Source organism: Salvia hispanica, chromosome 4 (assembly GCF_029641045.1).
Source record: "Salvia hispanica isolate PSC_SH4W2 chromosome 4, Shi_PSC_v1, whole genome shotgun sequence".
Classification (NCBI taxonomy): Eukaryota; Viridiplantae; Streptophyta; class Magnoliopsida; order Lamiales; family Lamiaceae; genus Salvia; species Salvia hispanica.
In genome coordinates, this window is record NC_142695.1 from 10,076,903 (window position 1) to 10,098,887 (window position 21,985).

Sequence of the window (21,985 nt, forward strand, 5' to 3'; positions counted from 1 at the left end):
TTTATCTTAGTATATAGAGAATCCACGTCAAACGTAACTCATAATATATGCACCACAAATAATCTTCTAATTAAAATTTTATAAGAACTCGATCGATAATAAAATTACATGATCCATGACTATTGTACATATATAAATTTCCATAAACACAAAAAAAGATATCCATATGGAGTATAGTATTAATTCTAGTCATCAAGCTGATCATATCATGGTCAAATTAATTTGTCATCAAGCTGATCATATTAATCTACGTGTATACATGCTGAAATTAACCCCGGCCCCCTCCCTATTTATACACCCCTAGATGAAGACAAGAAAGCATAAAAAAACACTCCATCCGTCCCTAAAAATTTGTCACTTGTTTCCTTTGTGATGGCGAAAATAATACTACTAGTCATGTTCCAGTTTGCGATGATAACATTTATGCGTGCCTCAGCCTCTGCCTCTGCTACCATCTCATGGTGCAGCCAAACCCCAAACCCTGAACCTTGTGAGTATTTCCTCACACAAAACCCTAAATATGACGTCTCCTCCATACATGAAAAGCCCGACTTCCTGAAGGTGTCGTTGCAGATGGCCCTCGACCGCTGCATACACGTGCAGAGTGGTCTCCAGCAACTCGGCCCCAAGTGTCGCTCTGCTCGGGAGAGGGCAGCCTGGGCCGACTGTGTCGAACTCTATGGGAAAGCCATCCATTTCCTTAACAAGACCATTGACGCCAACAACAAATGCACCGCGGATGACAAGCAGACGTGGCTGAGCGCGGCACTCACCAATATGGAGACGTGCAAAGACGGCTTCGGTGACATGGGCATCCAAGATTATTACACTGTTTTTCCCATACTGTCTAACAACGTGAGTTTGTTGGTGAGCAATACCCTAGCTTTGAACAATGAGGGTTCTACTTCTGACGATAGTATGTCTATGTCACCCGTGAGTGATGGAGAAGGGTTTCCAGGGTGGGTTCCTTCGGGTGATCTGGAGCTACTGCAGTCATCCAGCCCGATGGTGGATGTGGTTGTGGCGCAGGACGGGTCAGGGAATTTTACAAAATTGGGGGATGCGGTGGCAGCCGCACCATCGGGGAGCAGGAGGTATGTGATCTATGTGAAGGCAGGAACGTATATAGAGAATGTTGAAATTGGGGAGAATTTGATTAATGTTATGTTGTTGGGTGACGGAATTGGGAGGACTATTATCACCGGAAACAGAAGCAACGGCACAGGCTACACCACCACCAAATCGGCCACTGTTGGTATGTCACTTGATTAATTGTACTGTATTAGTAACTAGCAGTAGTACTTTTTTTGGTTAATTACTACTAGTATTTTGGATTTATAAAATATCGAAATACGTACACAATTATATTAATTCATGTAAATTAATTTGACGCAGGGGTTGCGGGAGAAGGGTTCATCGGGCGCGGCATCACATTCCAGAACACGGCGGGACCCAAGAACCAGCAGGCCGTGGCTCTGCGTTCGGAAGCCGACCGATTCCGTGTTCTACCAGTGCAGCTTCGAAGGGTACCAAGACACCCTCTTCGTCAATCACCAACGCCAGTTCTACCGCAACTGTGACATCTACGGCACAGTCGACTTCATCTTCGGCGACGCCGCGGTTGTCTTGCAAAACTGCAACATCTACCTGCGTAACCCGCCCAACAAGATCAACACCATCACCGCGCACGGCCGGAAAGAATCGACCCAAAAAACAGGCATCATCATCCACAACTGCAATGTCACCGCCGCCCCGGACCTCTGACCCGTTCAGGGATCCGTCAAGTCCTATCTGGGCCGCCCGTGGAAGGTGTACTCACGGACGGTGTTCATGAAGACCGAGCTCGATAGCTTGATCGACCCAGCTGGTTGGCTTCCGTGGGACGGGGACCTCGGTTTGAATACCTTGTATTATGCCGAGTATGCCAATACGGGTCCCGGCTCCTCCACCGCCAATCGGGTCAATTGGACCGGTTACCACGTCATCACCAGCCCATCCGTCGCCGCACAGTTTGCGCCGGGGAATTTCATTGACGCCCATTCTTGGTTGCCTGCCACCAATGTGCCATTTACCCCTGGCCTTTGATTATTAATTACTTCCCTTTCATTAATTAGTACTCCATTTCTAGCTACTACTATTTCAATTACACCACTTGCTTGTACAGTAGTACTTAATTAGTTTCATCATGCTTAATCAATATTCAAACCGCGCGTTACGTTTAACCATGTTTTCTATTCTCATAAATCCAAGCTTATAGCTTTAATTTACCAAATTAATACTCCTATCATTAAAATTAATGCAACAAAAAAGTACGCCTTTCAATTAAACAACTACGCCTAATTAACCTCATTATCATTATTCTTTTTAATTCAGCCGATGCACAAAGTTCATTAGGATCAACTTGCATTCATCAATGTAAACATATTCATATTTCCGATTATTAGCCGTTGGGGAATTAAGAGTTTGTTAGTATTTCAGTTAAATGACCGTGTCCACTTCAAAATAATTGAAAAATAAATTTTTTAATATATAAATAACTTAATACTCCATTAAAATTAAATTTATCAGTATTAGAGCATTCCCAATGGAGGTGGCGAATTCTCGGCGATAAATCGCCGGTTATCGCCGAATTATCGCCGGCCATTGTGGCGAAGTCGGCGATAATTCGGCGATAATGTTGCCGTTGCTTCGCCGAGTGGCGTTCTAACGCCGGATTATCGCCGAGCGATCGCCGGCCACTGTGGCGACGCTCGGCGATAATCGGCGATAATTAAAATTTTTTTTTTTTTTTTTTGAACCCAACGGCTATTTTACATTCCACCCCTATAAATATTTCCTCCACTTCCTCCATTCATCACCCACAATCTTCATTCTCTCCATTTTCAATCTCTTCTCCCAATCTTCAATTTTCATCAAAATTATGAGCTTTTGGAAGAAAAGTTCCCGATCGGGTAAGGATAAGGGTAAGGGGAAAGAGTCGAGTTCACAAATTCCCAACACGGATGAAGCAAACGAGCAGTGGATGCAGTCGTTGTTGGCGATGGGTTCTCCTCCCGGCCAACTTCCATACGGGGGTCCGTCTCCTTTGCAGACTCCTCCGGCGCGGAGACTTTCTCCGTACTTCAACTCTGCCGGCAGAATGCCCTTTCCAGCCGACGATGTGTATCGGCCCCAGTTCGACACCCCCGGATCAACCCCAGGCGACCAAGAATCTCAGGCCGCGACACTGAGCGCGGAGGACTTCGAGGTGGAAGAAACGCCCACCGAGCCGCCTTCTAGGAGCGGGAGGGGGAAGGCGCCGGCGTCGTCGGCTGCGACTGATACGGGTTCCGATGAGAGGCCGAAGCGGGTAAGGACTACTTACACTCTGCAAGAGTCCGAGCTGATAGCCGACTGCTGGGCGGACACGTCACAGGACGCGGAGCGCAGCAACTACCAGACTGAGATCATATTCTGGGAGCGGATTGCCGCGAAGTACAGGAGCCACAAGACTGCCTCAATGAAGGACCATGGCAGCGAGGCGATCCGTCGGCATTGGGAGCGCCTCATGAGGGACTGCGGGCACTTCAACGGTATTTATTCTAACTTGATGACTCACATGACGAGTGGCCAGAACGAGCACATGGTCCGAGATGAGGCCATCCGGATGTATAGTAGCCAGTACTTGTCGACGAAGGGCTTCAAGTATTGGAACATCTACGATAAGCTGAAGGATCTCCCCAAATTCCGGACGGGAATGCACGACGCGCTGCACGGGAAATCGGTGCGCTCGCGACTTAGCGTTTCGGAGAGCGAGGGGAGCGCGGCCCACATCGACTTGAGTGGGGATGGTCCGCACGAGCGCCCGGAGGGAGTGAAGAAGGCGAAGGGGAGGCGGAAGGGGAAGGGCGCAACGTCGGAAGTCGCGTCGGAATCCGTCATCGACTTAGAAAAAGCCACTTATTCGAGCAATGTCGCCAATCTGACCCAGATGTACACGCTGTACTTCACCGGCGGCGGGACCCCTGAAGAAAAGGCGGCCCTCTGGAAATGCATCCAACACCTGCAGAGTACGCTGGGGCTCGATCCCGACGCCCCTCCGGCCCCTCCGTCTTAGATTTTTTTTTTTTAAATCTTTGTTTATTTGCGTTTTTTATTTGTAGTTTTTTTTTTCTCGTTGTATTATATTTTCCAATGATTAATACAACGATGAATTGTTCATTATTAGTCTATTTATTAAATACATTTGTAGGGAAAATTAAATAATATAAAAAATAATGATGTAAAAATGAAATGTTGAGTTAGGGAGAAATAAGGGAGAAATAAGGGAGAAACCAATGTAGCACTTGGCTAAAAACTGGGGATAAATTTTGGTGCTGATGTGGCGCTGATGTGGCAGGAGTTAGGGAGAAATAAGGGAGTTTTTAGGGAACTCCATTGGGAGTGCTCTTATATACATAATTACTTATGTATATTTATAGGGCTAAAGAACTTTAAATAATTAAATTTACTAATATTAATCTCCATCCGTCCATGATTAACTAATAATATGAGTTAACTCGGCCCATGTTTTAATGTATTGTATTGAAAAATTGATAGAAAAAAGTCAGTGAAATGTGAGTCCTACTTATACCATAAATTATGAAATGATTAAAATCTATTTATATATCAATATAATCTATGTCGACGTATCTGTCTAGCTAAGACGTATCTGCCTTCAACAAACTCCAAGAATACAAGCTGTGTCATTTAACTAAAATGAATGCAAGCTGATCAAATTTTGTGCATTGGCTGCATCAGATGTAGTTGCTCCTAACTTAAACAACTGACATGTTGATAAATGATATATTCAACTGGAATAATATTGATAAATGATAATGAGGCTTAGATAAGTTGTAGTTGCTCCTAATTTAAACAACTGACATGTTGAAACTCTTATTTTTCCTTTAATCTTATATTCCTTTGGAAAAACCTATAAATTGTTTAGTAAATATTTAGTGAATAGTGATTTTGATATATAGTCACGTGGTGAGTCCAATCATTTAGAATAGGAGAAATAGAGAAAAAAGGAAAGAAGTGGCTTATGTAATTGTAATTTGTTGGACATACATGTGTTGGAACCGTTGATGTTTTGACAACTAATAGTAGTGAAGACATTTTTTTCTGGCACGGAGATTCAGAAAAACTTGTGTTAATTGGATTAAGTAAAGGAAGAATAAGTACGAAATTAAAAAGGTAGAAAGATGAAGGGTGAATAAAGTAAGAGAGAGTAAAAAGGTAAATGACTCCATTACTATGGAATATACTAAAATGGTAAAATGACTCCACTATTGTGAAACAGAGGGAGTACAAATGAAGCTGAATAATCAAAGCCCAGAAGTATACGGTACATTTGTCGTCGGCAGCCAAGTATTGGCGGCAATGAAATTCCCCGGCGCGAACTGTCCGGCGACGGATGTGCTGGTGATGACGTGATAACCCGCCCAATTGACCCGATTCGTGGTGGATGACCCGGGACCCGTATTGGCATACTCCGCATAATACAAGGTATTCAAAGCGAAGTTCCCGCTCCACGGCATCCAACCCGCCGGGTCGATCAAGCTATCGAGCTCGGTCTTCATGAACACCGTCCGCGAGTACTCCTTCCAGGGGCGGCCCAGATAGGTCCGGACGGATCCCTGAACGGGTCGGAGGTCCGGGGCGGCAGTGACCCGGGAGTTGTGGATGATGATGCCTGTGTTCTGGTTCGGGTCGGTCCGGCCCTGCGCGGTGATAGTGTTGGTCTTGTTGGGCGGGTCACGCGGGTAGATGTTGCAGTTTTGCAAGACGACGGCGGCGTTGCCGAAGATGAAGTCGACAGTGCCGTAGATGTCGCAGTTGCGGTAGAACTGGCGCTGGGAGTGGACGTAGAGGGTGTCTTGGTAGCCTTCGAAGCTGCACTGGTAGAACACAGATAGGTCCGAACCCGAACGCAGAGCCACGGCCTGGTGGTTCCCGGGCCCCGCTGTGTTCCGGAATGTGATGCCGCGCCCGATGAACCCGTCTCCCTCAACAGCTACGATTTAGTTAGTTTTTTATATTTCAAATTAGTTTGCATTACTGTTTTGCAATTAATGTGTAAACAAAGTCTAAATTGATTTATTCGTGTTAGAATTTTGCATCATTTTTTATGTTCTTCTAGAAGCCGATAAGTGATGTTGAAGTACAAATTCAAGGTTCCAATAGTAAATCCAAAAATATGCACCAATGAATTATTATTATTGTTGTTATTATTATGATTTTATCTTCGTCATCTTTCATAAGCATGACTAGTTTTTTCCTTCGAAGAAAAGTGAAGGATAATTAGAATAAATTAACTTGGTGGTCATGTTGTGATGAACTTATTGAATTAATGCTAGATAGTACTTTTTTATCCTCTGGTTATTAATTAGGGTAAGTTGTAAATAAAACGTCTAAGCGAAGTCAAATTGTGGTTAATTCCTTCACTTTAAAAAATGACCAATTATATTATAACTTTGAAATTTGTCATAATTGTTTCATGGGAAAATTTCAGCATGTTATTTGTCTAAATTTAAAGACATGATTGACTAATTGTATTAAACGACGTCATTTAAATAATTGAATAAGATTATTAGACATTTGATAATCGTCAAAGTTATATAATATAATTGATCAATTCTAAAATTTTGTGGAATTAATCAGAGAATTTGACCAAATTTGATAATGCTTTGTTAATTAACCTACTTATTAAGTCTATGGGTTGGGGGTAGTATTAATATTTGATATCCTCTTCTATTAGCAACTCAAAATATATACTGTATATAAATATAAGTTGTGATAGTTTTAGTCAAAAGTTCATGATATGCATGCACAAAGTCGCATTTGCCAATTAAATGACTCACCAACAGTGGCCGAGTTGAAAGTAGTTGAGCCGCCGTCGACGCTTCTACTTCCGGTGATAATAGTCCTCCCAATTCCGTCTCCCAACAACATAACATTCACCAAATCCTCCCCAATTTCAACATTCTCCTTATACGTTCCCGCCTTCACATAGATCACATACCTCCCGCTCCCCGACCGCTTCCCTGCTACAGCCGCCACCGCCGCCCCCACCGTCTTAAAATTCCCCGACCCGTCCTGCGCCACAACCACATCCGCCCTCGTGCTGGACGACTGCAGCAGCCTCCGGTCTCCAGGGAGAACCCACCTCGGAAACCCTCCTTCATCACTCGCCGGCGACATAGTACTATCATCAGAACCACCACTGTTCAAAGCTAGGGTATTGCTCAACAACAAACTCACGTTATTAGACATTATGGGAAACACACTGTAATAATCTTGGATGCCGAAGTCAGCGAAGCCGGCGATGCACGTCTCCATATTGGTGAGCGCCGCGCTCAGCCACGTCTGCATGTCGGCGGCGCTGCACTTGGTGTTGGTGTCCACGGTCTTGTTGAGGAAACGGATGGTTTTCTCGTAGAGGCCAACGCAGTCGGCCCATGCGGCCCTCTCCTGGGCGGAGCGGGACTTGGGGCCAAGGCGGTGGAGGCCACTATGCGCGTGCATGCAGCGGTCGAGGGCGAGCTGCGACGACAGCTTGAGGAAATCGGGCTTTCCATGTATGGAGGAGACGTCGTATTTAGGGTTTTGTGTGAGGAAATACTCGCAGGGTTTAGGGTTTGGGGTTTGGCTGCACCATGAGGGGTGGGAGTAGCCGGAGATGGAAAGAAATGGTATTAGAAATAGGAGTAGTATTATCGTCTCCATTGATGGGTTTTTTTTTGTTTTTAAGTTTCGTGTGTGGGGGGTTGTTGTCTTGATTTGGGGGGCGTTTTAAATAGAGGGGGTTTGATCATGTATGTGCGTAAATATGAGGTTGATGGGTAGAATATGGATGTCTTTTTTGTGTTTATGGGAATATATAGAATAGTCATGGATCATGTTTATGGAGTATTATCATATTCATATCAATTCATCCCTCCGTGATTATCCGTCTCACTTTGACATTCGAAAAAATATAAAATTAAGTAGATGAAAAAATTACTAGGGATCTGACTTTATTTTATAGTTAATTGTGAGGATAATAAATTAATGAAATTAAGGTTCATTTATTAAAAATTTTAAAAGATAAATAGGTCAGGTATTGATGGACGGAACGAAAAAAAAAATGTGAGCTATGTAATTGCAGGTGGAGGGAGTATATAGTAGGAGTAGTATTTACTTGATAGTTGACTTTGGAAAAATTGGGTGAGGCATGTAACACGTACACGAATATCTCTAAGTGGCTATAGAAGATTTTAATTAGATTATTATGGTGCATGTATTATGAGTTAAGTTTGATGTGGATGGAGTATATACTAAAACTAAAAGTGTAATTATTGTGTGTTGAAGCATGGACGTTGCTACTGCTATACAATAGGAATAGGCTGAGGCATGCATGTACTAGTCGAATTGAATTCTAAAATGAGGATCCTAATAGTTTTTATATATTTTCAGAATTTTTTTTTATAACAATTATAGATTAGTGATCTAATTTAATTTCACGAGGAAAAAAAAAGATATTCTATGATGCTCATCTCCCACTTATATATATATATATATATATATATATATATATATATATATATATATATGGGTGCATTATAATGATAACCCCAATTTGTGTGATAACCCTATAACTAAATCTCCACCATACATTTTTAAAATATGTGGTCTAGATTTAATCTAACAAAACTATCATTTTATCAAATAAAACTATCATTTTCGAATATATTAAGGGCAAAATTGTCATTTCAATTTTAAAATTGGTGGGAAAAAAGAAAACGATCTGAATTCATCTCAGACTCAACACTCTGAATCGAATTTCAAACCCTACGAATCGAAGGAAACACTCAAACACTCTGAATCGCATTTGAAACCCTACGAATCGAAGGAAAAATCATCACAATTCTGGAATATGTCGAAGGAAATCATAGTTTTTTCATCGAAGAAAGGTTGGATGAAGTTTATTACTTATTTCACTTTTGATTTTGATCGATTTATCATTTTGCTGATGATTTTCTCGATTATTTTTAGATTCTGTAGTTTTTTAGTGTAGATATTTCTTATATTTATACAATATCGTTCATGCATAACAATATATGCTGCTGGTGTGTGTTTTGCTTTGTTTATGTGTGTTTTGCTTTGTGTGTTGCTATGTGTTTGCATGATCTGTTTAAATGTAGATAAAATGATACTTTCTGATAAAATGATAGTTTCAGATTATAAAATGATAGTTTCATGGGATATATGGAATAAAATGATAGTTTCTGAATGAAAAAATGATAGTTTCATGGGATAAAATGATACTTTATGTTTGTTTGTGTGTGTGTCCTGATGCTACTGCTGCTGTGTTTTTGTGTGTGTTGTTGTGTGTGTCTCTGTGTTTTTGTATGTAGAAATTGTGCCTTTGCTTGATAAAATGATACTTTGGGTGCATAAAATGATAGTTTCTGAAAATGATAAAATGATACTTTGTAAATAGTGTTTTGTTCTACTTAAGTGACAAGTTATTCCCTCTCTGCTTTTTTAAACTCATTGAAATATAGAAAATGATAGTTTCAGAAGAAAAAATGATAATTGCCCTTGATAAAATGATAGTTTCAGATTATAAAATGATAGTTTCATGGGATATGGAATAAAATGATAGTTTCATGGGATAAAATGATAGTTTCTGAATGAAAAAATGATAGTTTCATGGGATAAAATGATACTTTATGTTTGTTTGTGTGTGTGTCCTGATGCTACTGCTGCTGTGTTTTTGTGTGTGTTGTTGTGTGTATCTCTGTGTTTTTGTATGTAGAAATTGTGCCTTTGCTTGATAAAATGATACTTTGGGTGCATAAAATGATAGTTTCTGAAAATGATAAAATGATACTTTGTAAGTAGTGTTTTGTTCTACTTAAGTGACAAGTTATTCCCTCTCTGCTTTTTTAAACTCATTGAAATATAGAAAATGATAGTTTCAGAAGAAAAAATGATAATTGCCCTTGATAAAATGATAGTTTCAGATTATAAAATGATACTTTGACTTTATATAATGACATAAACTGTTTAACACACTGAAATCTTTTGTTTATTAGGAAAGAACATTCGTGATGATGATGATGATCAACGTAGAACATTAGCAGAAGAAGTAGAACATATAAGAAATATGAAGAAAAGAAAGAATGACGATACAACTGATGGTAAGACAGCATCAAAGAAGAGCAAGAAAAAAGTTGTTCAAGATATTGCAGTCATTAGGATAGCAACTTTGGCAGGAAGAAGGAATACTGACTTCTTCGTTGACATGCTTGAATCTCTAAACGAGAATCAAAGAAGAGCTGTTAGAGAGATTGGGTTTGGCGCACTCCTAAACTTCAATATAAGAAGTTTCCCAAGAGCATTAGCGTATTATCTAATCAACAACTTTAACAGTAAAACTTCATCAATTGAGTTGAACAGTGGGGAATCACTGTTTTTAGATGATGAAGATGTTCACATAACTCTTGGGTTCCCGATTGGATCTTTACCTATCAATAAAAGCAAATTTCAGAAAAATACCCACATCAAAACTGAAATTGCTAAATTCTGTAAAGGTGGAGAGAAAAAAATGGTGCCAAAGTATGTTGTAGAGCAGATGGAGAGAGACAAAGAAGGTGGTGAGTTCTTTAAATGGACTTTTATGGTTCTCATGGAGTATGCCTTGATTAACACTCCTGCTGATGGAAATTTGAGGCCAAAAATTTTAGATTACATAGCTGATGTTGAGAAGATCAAAGAATACAATTGGTGTGGCTATGTCATATCCAGATTGCATGAAACACAAAAGAGGTGGAAAAAAGACACAGCAAAGATATTTACCGGGCCAGTTATCTTTGTAGTGGTAAGAATATATTTGTTTTCCATTGTCTATGAATCTATTTACAGAAAAACTAATATTTAGTTTTTGTTTAATGTAGGCTTGTTACGTGGACAGGATTCTCTTTGAAAAAAAATTGGTGCCAAGATGTTACCCAACAGTGAAAGGATGGACTGCAGAACTGTTGAAAGATAGACAAAGAGCAGAAATGGAGAATTCAACATTTGGTCTGGGTCATATGTATGACCGATATAAAAAGCAGCCACATGAAGAAAATGATAAAGATGACGAAGAAGATGAATCTCAAGATGTAGAAGTTTTGAAGACAAATGATCATCATGATCATGATGAAGTGGGGACAACCAATGAATGGGAGAATTTCATAAATGAATGGAAGGGAGCTGCAAAGGATGTTAAAGCCTCAATGTTGAAGATGGTTGATGTCCTTGAAGCAGCGCCGGATAAACTCAGGAATCTCAATAGCTTTAAGATAATCTGTGATACAACGAGAAATGCAATGGGATTGAGAGAGGAAGGTGTGAAGCATGTTATAGAAAGTCAGGATACAATGACACAGGCTATAAACAATGATGAAACTGATGATCCTGAATGGATTGATATCATGATTGAGTTAACTAAAGCTGCTGAGAGGACATATATATTAAAAAATAAGAATGAGTTCCCTACCTTCACTCTGATACCTGAATGTGATGACAGTCCTAATGAGAATCAAGAATTTAATCGGGAAAAGGATGTGGAGAAGGAAAAAGATGATGAGGTGGAAAACGAGCAAGAGAAACAGAATGAAAGCGAAAAGGAAAAGGCTAATAAAGCAGCTGTAAAAGAAAAGGAAAAAGTTTCAGAGAAAGAAGTTCAGAATGAAGAATATGAGGTAACTTTTAAAAATGATAGTTTAAGTACATAAAATGATTGTTTATATGTTTAAAATGATATATGTTTGATGATGTTTTTTGGTAGTTCTGTTTTATTTGAAAACTGATACTTTTGAATCATAAAATGATAGTTTAAGCGGATAAAATGATACTTTTGCCTGATAAAATGATAAAATGATACTTTTGCATGATAAAATGATAGAAATTGTGCTTTTGCATGATAAAATGATAAAATGATACTTTTGCCTGAAAAAAATAATAGAAATTGTGCTTTTGCATAATAAAATGATAAAATGATACTTTTGCATCATAAAATGATACTTTTGCATCATAAAATAGTATCCCTTCTGTCAATAACAATTTATATTTTTTTAAAATGAAAGCATGACAGAGTTGATAACATAATATCCACTGTCATCAAGGATATAAATGTTGAAAAAGGAGATGATGAAGTTTTAAAACAGAGAGAAGAAAATTTGAATAAGGACAAAGGGAAGAAGATGGTTTCTCAAGATCAAGATCCTCCAGTCGAAAAGGAGAAGGAGAAAGTGGTCAGAACAACAAAGAAAATTGTTGAAGCAATGTGCTCTCCCTACAATGTCAGAGCAGTAAATCTGAAAGGAAAGCTGAATAAAGAAGAGAGAGAAATAATGTACTGGTTGATGAAAGATGAAGAAAGTGAACGGTAAGTTTTGAATTACATAATTATATTCTTATTCAGTTCTTTTAACTAACATTAAATATGAATTTGAAATCAGTTATGAGGTAGTTTATGAGAACGACAAGATCACATTGTTCAAGATTGACTTCCACAGCCTTGCTCCACATTCATACGTCAGGATCAACATCATAGATGCATGGGTTGTGTTCCTCAACTACAATGAAAAATTCAAATCAAAGGCATCACCGAGTCGTCTTTTCATCAACACCACACCTACGGTACAGTAAACGAGTAAATAAATAATAGTATTACATTAAAAGTTAAAATATATTTACAAAAATGTAAACATGACAGATTTACAACATTACTGCAAGGAGATCTGGTTGGACTGAAGCAGAGAGTCGAGAAAGATTTTGCTCAAACTTGAATGAATTTGTGTCACAGATTGAAAATTTCAAATGGGAAAATTATGACCTGGTAAGTCATAATTAGATATACATTACAGAACAAGGGTGCGTTATAATGGTAACCCATATTTATGTGATAAGCTAATAACCCTATCATTTTATGGGTCAAAAGTATCATTTTTACTAAAAATGATATTTTTCGTCCATAAAATGATATTCTGTTCTACAAAATGATACTTTTCATCCATAAAATGAGGGTTATTAGGTTATCACAATAAATATGGGTTATGATATGATCACATCCCTTACAGAACAACATATCTATATTTTTGAAAATGACATTTATATATAATGTTTTGAAAATTAGATATTCTTTCCAATCTGGGCGTACGAACATTATTATATCATCTGCTTCAATCTCAAAATGCAAATGATGATGTGATTGACAATTCTCTGGTTAGTCAAGATTTACTTGAGAAGAAATATGAAGATGCACCAAGTACTCTGGTATGTTTAGTTAAATGCATTCAGTATTTATTAGTTAAAATGCATTGACTATAATTCAGTATGGAACATAATATAATTTTTAATCAACCTCATGTATGTTTTGTGTTATTTGAATAGAGAAATTTCTTCCGAACTTATCTTGGAAATGACTCAATCCATCAATGGGAAGAACTGTCAAACTGTCAAAAACCAGATACATGAATATGCCATGGCAGAACGATACAAATAAAGTTGACTGTGGAATTTATGTGATGCGCCATTTGGAGACTTACATGGGTGGTCCTGTTCGTAACTGGAATTCGGGTTTAACGAAGAAGGGAACAGAGTCTTTCATAAAACTCCGTGCCAGATATACTGAAGCATTGCTTATTGGAGATACTAACAATAAGGCTTTTGAGACACTTACAATGATAAAGAAGAAGTTTGAGAATGACAGCAAAAAAGAAGATATTGATGTTGAAAAGATGATTAGAGAATTTAAACCCCCTGTATACTAACTTCTATGACTTGATAATAGCGTTTTGTAATAGTGGTTTCGAATATAATCACCCAAATTATCATTTTATCTGCTACAACTATGATTTTGTCATTATATCGTTTTATCAGTCAGAAGTATCATTTTATCATTTTATCTGCTGAAAGTATCATTTTATCAACTGCGAGTATCATTTTATAATTTTATAAGTCAGAAGTATCATTTTATCAGCTTATATATCATTTTGTGAGATTAAAACATCATTTTATCCGTTGATAGTATCATTTTATCAGCTTATATGTCATTTTTTCCAGCTTATACATCATTTTATAAGGTTATTGTCATTTTATTTGCTGCGAGTATCATTTTTTCAGGTTAAAGTATCATTTTATCAGTTTATAAACAAAAGAATGATGTTATCAGCCAAAGTATCATTTTATCAGTCAGAAGTATCATTTTATCATTTTATCTGCTGAAAGTATCATTTTATCAACTGCGAGTATCATTTTATAATTTTATAAGCCAAAAGTATCATTTTATCAGCTTATATATCATTTTTTATGTCATTTTTTCAGGTTAAAGTATCATTTTATCAGTTTATAAACAAAAGAATGATGTTATAATCATTTTATCAGTTTATAAACAAAAGAATGATGTTATCAGCTAAAGTATCATTTTATCAGTCAGAAGTATCATTTTATCAACTGCGAGTATCATTTTATCAGCTTATATATCATTTTTGATGTCATTTTTTCAGGTTAAAGTATCATTTTATCAGTTTATAAACAAAAGAATGAGTTTATCAGCCAAAATGTCATTTTATACACCTAAAATACCTAAACTATATCAAATGGCTTCAATCTGACTTCTCATTGACTCTACCACAATTTTTTGAATCATGACGACCCATCTCATGACATTTACCACACCGTCGTAGAGGCTTATTTGCTTTCCTTATTGCACTCTGCCTCTTTGCTACTTTGCCACTAGCTGATCCTTTAGTACTAACAACGTCTGGAGGATGTACATCAATTACATCAGGTACTGCCATTCCATAAAAATCCTCAACCATCTTCTTCTTTTCAATGACTGAAGGTGCTGCACAATTTCCAAACATATGCTGTTCCAAATCATCAAGACCAGCACTTAACAAAGACAAATGATCCATACTTCCTTCAGACTTTTGGACTAATCGATAAAAGTTGGAGAACAACTTTTTCTTAACTTCCTGCTTTTCATCCAAATCTGCAAGATAAAAGATAACATTATTACAATAAGTACTATCATTTCTCTGACTGAAAAATAGAATTTTTACAAATAAAGGTTAAAAATGGAACACACGTTCAAATGGTTGTTGTTCCTCAGATGGTAGACCATGTGCTGCCTTTAGTAAAGAGCTCTTCAACCACCTTCGACCAGAATATTTCTCAGGAATGAGATTAGCAGACTTATTCTTCAACAAACAAAATATATGACAACATAACAAACCAATTCTGGAAAACTTCTTGCAACTACAGTCGAATGTGTCTTGCTTACAATCATACATAACATCCAATGTTCTACCATATTGGTCCTTGACCTGATGCTTCTTGATGTTATCCTCAACAGTAGTTATAGAAACAATCTCACACACAATACTTATTTCCTGTTGTACATGTTTGAAAATAGAATCAGTGTAGATTGTAGATGCATGCTTCTCAATAGGCAATTGGGTTGACAAATCAGGAATAGTTGAGTAATCCAAGTAGTTCAATCGTGAATTGGCATTCCTTTGATCTCCCACAGCATAATTAAAGAAATTGATGAACTGTACAAGATTTGCACGTGGCTTTGTGTAGTTTTTAAAAAAGCTATTCTCCGATTCAGACATCGATGTAGTCCTAAGAAGCGACCCCATGGGAAAATCTCGAAAATAAGCAGGAACCCAGAATTCTCTATCTTCAAACATTGATCCAAACCAGTGCACGTCTTCTAATCCATACCGTTCCATTATATCATTCCATATTATATCAAACTCATTAGGCTCTAACAAATCAGACCAAACACATGCATTCAACTCTTTTTTGAAATCTTCATTACCAAGTAAAGATTTAGGCAACTTATCTGACACCTTAACCATGATATGCCACATACACCATCGGTGCCTTGTTTGTAAAAGTACTTGTTGAACAGCAAGTTTGATCCCCCAATCTTGATCAGTGATAATCAATTTGGGTGCTACCCCCATGCATCGAACAAAACAGCCAAACAACCAAGAATAGGATTCTCTACCTTCACTTGATAACAAGCCAGCTCCAAATGTAACTGGTCTAGAATGGTTATCTTTTCCAGTGAATGGAGCAAAAATCATGCAATACCTTCAGAATATAACATAAAAATGAATTATATTTATCAGCTATGAGTATCATTTTATCAGCTATGAGTATCATTTTATCAGCCAGAAGTATCATTTTATCAGCAATGAGTATCATTTTATCAGCCAAAAGTATCATTTTATCAGCAATGAGTATCATTTTATCATTTTATCATGCAAAAGTATCATTTTATTAGTAAGAAGTATCATTTTATCAGCCAAAAGTATCATTTTATTAGTAAGAAGTATCATTTTATCAGCAATGAGTATCATTTTATCAGCCAAAAGTATCATTTTATCTGCAATGAGTATCATTTTATCAGCCAAAAGTATCATTTTATCAGCAATGAGTATCATTTTATCAGCTATTGACAGAAGGGATACTATTTTATGATGCAAAAGTATCATTTTATCATTTTATTATGCAAAAGCACAATTTCTATCATTTTATCATGCAAAAGTATCATTTTATTAGTAAGAACTATCATTTTATCTACTGCAAGTATCATTTTATCAGCAATGAGTATCATATTATCAGATATGAGTATCATTTTATCAGATATGAGTATCATTTTATCAGCAAAAAGTATCATTTTATGTCTATTAGCAACAAAAGTAATATACCTGTTAGTGTTGTATGTTGAATCAAATGAAATTACATCTCCAAACATATGATAATTTCGTCTTGAAATAGCATCAGCCCAAAAGAGTCTAGTTAACTTTCCATGAGATCCTATCTCAATTTCATAATAGAAGGCATCAGATGATTCCTTTTGAGAACGCATATAATCAAAAATCATTTGAGCATCTGAACCATCAATATTGGACATAATATCACGATAACCATTTCTAATATCAATAATATCACATCCAACATTTTCAGGTCCACCCATTATCTCCTTCAAAAGTTTGAATGTGAGAGTGGGACCAATATTACACCTGCCACAATCCTCCATAAACCTCCGATGAATAGGATCCAGATTGCGATTGGCCATCATAAAATGCCTATGCTCATCCGCAACCATTAAGTGATTATGATACTCAACAAACTGATAAACCTCATATCCTCTGCTCTTGCCATCTGAATAATATCTCAAATTGAGCTTAGCAAGACATTCACACCTAAATGACCGACACCTACGCTTCTTAAAAGACACTTCAGTTGATTGGGATGCATGACCAGGTATAAAATTCTTAGAGCCTTGTCTGTTGCAAGCCAAATACTGCCACTTAGTAATACCTTGAACTGATTTGTTACCCATTTTACGAATGCCAAAACCAACTGAACGAGCATAATGTTCATAGAAACCAACTGCTTCTACTAATGTATTGAATTTCATACCAATCATTGGCTTCAAAGCATCATCACAAACAGGAATGTACATACCTACAAATCAGTAAAAGTGTCATTTTATCATAGTATCATTTTATCATAATATCATTTTATGCACTAAAAGTATCATTTTATGCAGTAAAAATATCATGTTATGCAATAAACCTATCATCACAAACAGGAATGTAAATGCCTACAAATCAGTAATAGAATCATTTTATCATAGTATCATTTTATCATAGTATCATTTTATCCGACAAAACTATCATGTTATGCAGTAAACCTATCATCACAAACAGGAATGTACATACCTACAAATCAGTAATAGTATCATTTTATCATAGTATCATTTTATCATAATATCATTTTATCCGACAAAACTATCATGTTATGCAGTAAACCTAACATATATAAGCCAAAAGTATCATTTTAACACATAATCGACAATACATAATATAATCAAATAAGAATTTCAGTACATCAGAAACATAAACCAATCAACAACTAATATTAATCTAAAATCAAATTCAATACATGAATATGAACACAATCAATAAGCTAAATAATAGATAATGATTGTTACCTTCGTTATTTGCTACAGATTCCATCGAAGCAAATTTTCACAGCAATTGAAGAGGTAATCAATGAAAATAAGAACGCAAAATTGAAAACATCTTCCCGATCACAATTATGGAAACAAAATCTGAAGACTATGGAAAATGAATCAAATCTGGAGCCTATGGAAACAAAATAAGCGAGAAGTATGGAAACAAAATCGCAGAGAAGAGGAGAGAATCAAATTGAGTGATCTGGATCAAAATGGAAACAAAATCACAGAGAAGATGAGAGAATCGAAAATCGCTGAAAAGAAACCGATGAGAAGAGCGTGAAATCTGGAGTGAATCTGGAGCGAAATTCAAAAATTAAATTAGCGAAATGACATATTTACCCTCTGCGCCTATTTTTATTAAGTAAATCTAAGTTTGAATCTCAACCACAAGATTATAAAATATGTGTGGTCAAGATTTAGTTATAGAGTTATCATGTGATTTGAGAGTTATGATATGATCGCATCTCTCCTCTCTCTCTCTCTCTATATATATATATATAGAGTTGTGATCAATGTCGAACCAATTTTAAAGACCGAACTAGAGACCAAATCTGGGCCATTAGATCTAGTTTTTTTGATGAGATGAGCTGCTGTGAAAAAAATTTCGGCTTCATTACAAGCCCATTTTACTTCATTATATAGGTTTATTACTTCATTCTGTACTTCAAATGCTTCTACACATACTTTATTCCAATAATTTATTACATTATTCCATGTGTTTATTAAACCATATTAGCGTCATGGCGTTGGTGATAGATATTGTAGAGTGAAAGAACGGCACGCGACGGCGAAACCACATTTACGTACTGGAATGAAGTAAAAACCTACTAGAATGAAGTAAAAACCTACTAGAATGAAGTAATATATTCTGGAACGAAGTTAAATCTTCGTAACATGTTAGTATGACTTATTTACCTTCAGATGAATTAAAATAGGCTCGTGATGAAGGCGAAAATAATTTATCCATAAAAAACTAGATCTAAAAGCCCTAATTTGATAGGGTTCGGTGGTTCGGTCTTTAAGAGTGGATTTGTGGATAATGGGACTCTATAGATAGGGGTGTGATCATATCATAACTCATATTTATGTGATAACCTAATAACTCTATTATTTTATGGGTCAAAAGTATCATTTTTACTAAAAATGATATTTATACGCGATAAAATGATATTTTTTCAGCATGCATAATGATACTTTTATTCCATAAAATGATATTCTGTTCCGTAAAATGATATTTTTCGTCCATAAAATGAGGGTTATTAGGTTATCACCATAAATATGGGTTATGATATGATCACATCCCTATATATATATATATATATATATAGGGTTTTGATCTATGAAGACCAGATTTAAATATAGAAACGCAAAACAAAGTCATACGTAGGGCATTTTTAGGTCATAGTTAGTTTATTTTTAGGTCATGCTAACAAAGCATGACCTAAAATGATCTTAACATGACATGAACCCAAATCTTATAATATGATCTGAAACGACTTAATTATGACCTTCCGTATTTTGGGTTAATTATTGACCATTAGATCATCTAATCCTAGGGTCAAGATTTGGGCTGCATTTCTGGATTTAAATGCATTCTTATTTTGATCATCTCCATATATATATATATATATATATGGTCTTGTTAGGTTGAGATTATTTAGCTAAATTGAGAAATGAGATGCAATATTGGCCACTAATCCACAAGATTTACAAAATGTCAACAAATACCATATTATGTCAACAAGGGGGTATAATTGTCTTTTTATTAAATTGTGTTTGAAATCATTTTCTAAAATTCTCTCTAAAACTCTAGCTGCAAAGTCTTCAAATCTTCAACATTCAAATCTTCAAATCTTCAAATCTTCAACATTCATATCTTCAAATCTTCAACATTCATATCTTCAAATTTTCAAATTTTCAACATTCAAATCTTCAAATCTTCAAATCTTCAACATTCTTCAAATCTCTTCAACATTCATATCTTCAAATCTTCAAATCTTCAACATTCTTCAAATCTTCAACATTCATATCTTCAAATCTTCAACATTCTTCAAATCTTCAACATTCAAATCTTCAAATCTTCAACATTCAAATCTTCAAATATTCAAATCTTCTACATTCAAATATTCAACATTCAATAAAATAACACTTATAATTTACATATCATCAATACCGAGAATATCGAATGTCAACAACTCGTATTAAAATGTCAACAACTAAAAAATAACACTTATAATTCACATATCAATATCGAGAATATCGAATGTCAACAACTCGTATGAAAATGTCAACAACTAACAAATAACACTTATAATTTACATATCAATACCGAGAACATCGAATGTCAACAACTCGTATTAAAATGTCAACAACTAACAAATAACACTTATAATTCACATATCAATATCGAGAATATCGAATGTCAACAACGAACAAATAACACTTATAATTTACATATCAATACCGAGAATATCGAATGTCAACAACTCGTATTAAAATGTCAACAACTAAAAAATAACACTTACAATTCACATATCAATACCGAGATTATCGAATGTCAACAACTCATATTAAAATGTCAACAACTAAAAAATAACACTTATAATTAATGTCAACGACAAATGTCAATAACAAACGTTATATATGTCAACTACGATGTCAACAACAAACTTTATTTATGTCAACTACGATGTCAACAACAACTTTATTTATGTCAACTATTATGTCAACAACAAATATTTTCATGTCAACGATGTATATTATTTATGTCAACAACAATGTTTTACTTATAATTCATGTCAACAACAATGTTTTATATATAATTTATGTCAACAACATTTTTCATAAAATTTATACCAACGATCTATATAATTCATGTCAACAACAAACGTTATTATGTCAACGAGCTATATAATTCATAATTCATGTAAAAAATAAATATTTTCATGTCAACAACTTATATAATTTATGTCAATAATACTATTTTAGGCAATATCACAAACACCTTATCTACACAACTCAAAAATTTCAGCAACATAATCGAATTAAAATCTGCATCCATATATTTCACAAATTTCATCGTACAATTAAACACACGCAAAGTTAAATCTACAAACACCACCAAGCAGGGGCTCTTCATCCTACCATGGTTATCTGACGAGAATATAATCGAAATTATGTGAATCAAAACACAAGATATTATCCAAATTATCTAAAGCTTGCAGCAGAAAAATAGCTTACTGACTCTACATAAAGGAATTAATTAATCCAACATACTTTATAAAAATAAAAATAAAAACTCAAAAGTAATTGAGCTGATCGAGTGACCTTTATTGTCCCAATTAGTGAGAATTAGCAGCACCAATTTGACGCCATGCGTTTCCGGAGACTACACCGGTGATGCTACAAGATTTTCCACACCCTCAGTCTCAGGAACCGGCGACGGACTTCTGCTCAGAAAATCTTTCATTTCCGTTGAGCTCCGCCGCAGGAGACGGATCCATCCAGTCCGAATATGAATAAGCTGCACCGTCGAAGGCCTCCGGAGCTGGTGTCGGACTCTCGGATTTCTCCTTGTGCACCGGTGACGGTGCCGGATAAGGAACTCTGTGAGATCTGCCCTTACCGAAAATCCTATGAATTGGATCTGGAGAAAGAGCTCTATGCCATCTTCCCTTAGCAAAAACCCTAGGAATTGGGGCCGGAGAAGGGACTGAATCAGCGATAGATTTTTTAACTAAATTACCATTCTGCCCTTTTACAATTAATTAATCATAAAATATTTTTCATGTGGCAAAATCTAGACCACTCATTTATTTAAAATGAGTGGCTAATATTGCATCTCATTTCTCAATTAGCCTAAATAATCTCAATTGATCACAATCT

At 36.1% G+C, this 21,985-nt stretch overlaps 2 protein-coding genes, 1 long non-coding RNA gene and 1 pseudogene across 3 annotated transcripts; 1 reads left to right on the forward strand and 3 right to left on the reverse strand.

Moving 5' to 3' along the window:
• Positions 1–411: 411 nt before the first annotated feature.
• Positions 412–2,085, forward strand: LOC148927220 (pectinesterase 2-like; annotated as a pseudogene).
• Positions 2,086–5,236: 3,151 nt separating this feature from the next.
• LOC148927221 (pectinesterase 2-like) lies at positions 5,237–7,792 on the reverse strand. The gene is made up of 2 exons (XM_089056130.1): positions 6,882–7,792; positions 5,237–6,034 (listed from the first exon to the last, which is right to left on the reverse strand). Exons 1-2 carry the CDS (start codon positions 7,744–7,746, stop codon positions 5,346–5,348), a joined length of 1,554 nt encoding a protein of 517 aa, XP_088912256.1. The 5' UTR covers positions 7,747–7,792; the 3' UTR covers positions 5,237–5,345.
• Positions 7,793–14,499: 6,707 nt separating this feature from the next.
• Positions 14,500–17,577, reverse strand: LOC148927222 (protein FAR1-RELATED SEQUENCE 5-like). Its single transcript, XM_089056526.1, has 4 exons — positions 16,782–17,577; positions 15,849–16,161; positions 15,146–15,257; positions 14,500–15,049 (listed from the first exon to the last, which is right to left on the reverse strand). Exons 1-4 carry the CDS (start codon positions 17,540–17,542, stop codon positions 14,661–14,663), a joined length of 1,575 nt encoding a protein of 524 aa, XP_088912652.1. The 5' UTR covers positions 17,543–17,577; the 3' UTR covers positions 14,500–14,660.
• Positions 17,578–19,832: 2,255 nt separating this feature from the next.
• Positions 19,833–21,945, reverse strand: LOC148927223 (uncharacterized). The gene is made up of 2 exons (XR_016128696.1): positions 21,428–21,945; positions 19,833–20,213 (listed from the first exon to the last, which is right to left on the reverse strand). It is a non-coding gene; the product is annotated as an uncharacterized LOC148927223 (long non-coding RNA).
• Between the last annotated feature and the right edge of the window lie 40 nt (positions 21,946–21,985).

What these genes read in the sequence shown, in the direction of transcription:
- LOC148927222 (XM_089056526.1), bottom strand. Translation starts at nt 17,542, where the DNA reads ATGTACATTCCTGTTTGTGATGATGCTTTGAAGCCAATGATTGGTATG. An exon ending in AAAAAGAGTTGAATGCATGT is followed by an intron (nt 15,258 to 15,848) that starts GTTTGGTCTGAT and finishes TGTTTGTTGAAG; the next exon opens with AATAAGTCTGCTAATCTCAT. An exon ending in GGAACAACAACCATTTGAAC is followed by an intron (nt 15,050 to 15,145) that starts GTGTGTTCCATT and finishes TTTATCTTGCAG; the next exon opens with ATTTGGATGAAAAGCAGGAA.
- LOC148927221 (XM_089056130.1), bottom strand. Translation starts at nt 7,746, where the DNA reads ATGGAGACGATAATACTACTCCTATTTCTAATACCATTTCTTTCCATC. An exon ending in TTTCAACTCGGCCACTGTTG is followed by an intron (nt 6,035 to 6,881) that starts GTGAGTCATTTA and finishes ACTAAATCGTAG; the next exon opens with CTGTTGAGGGAGACGGGTTC.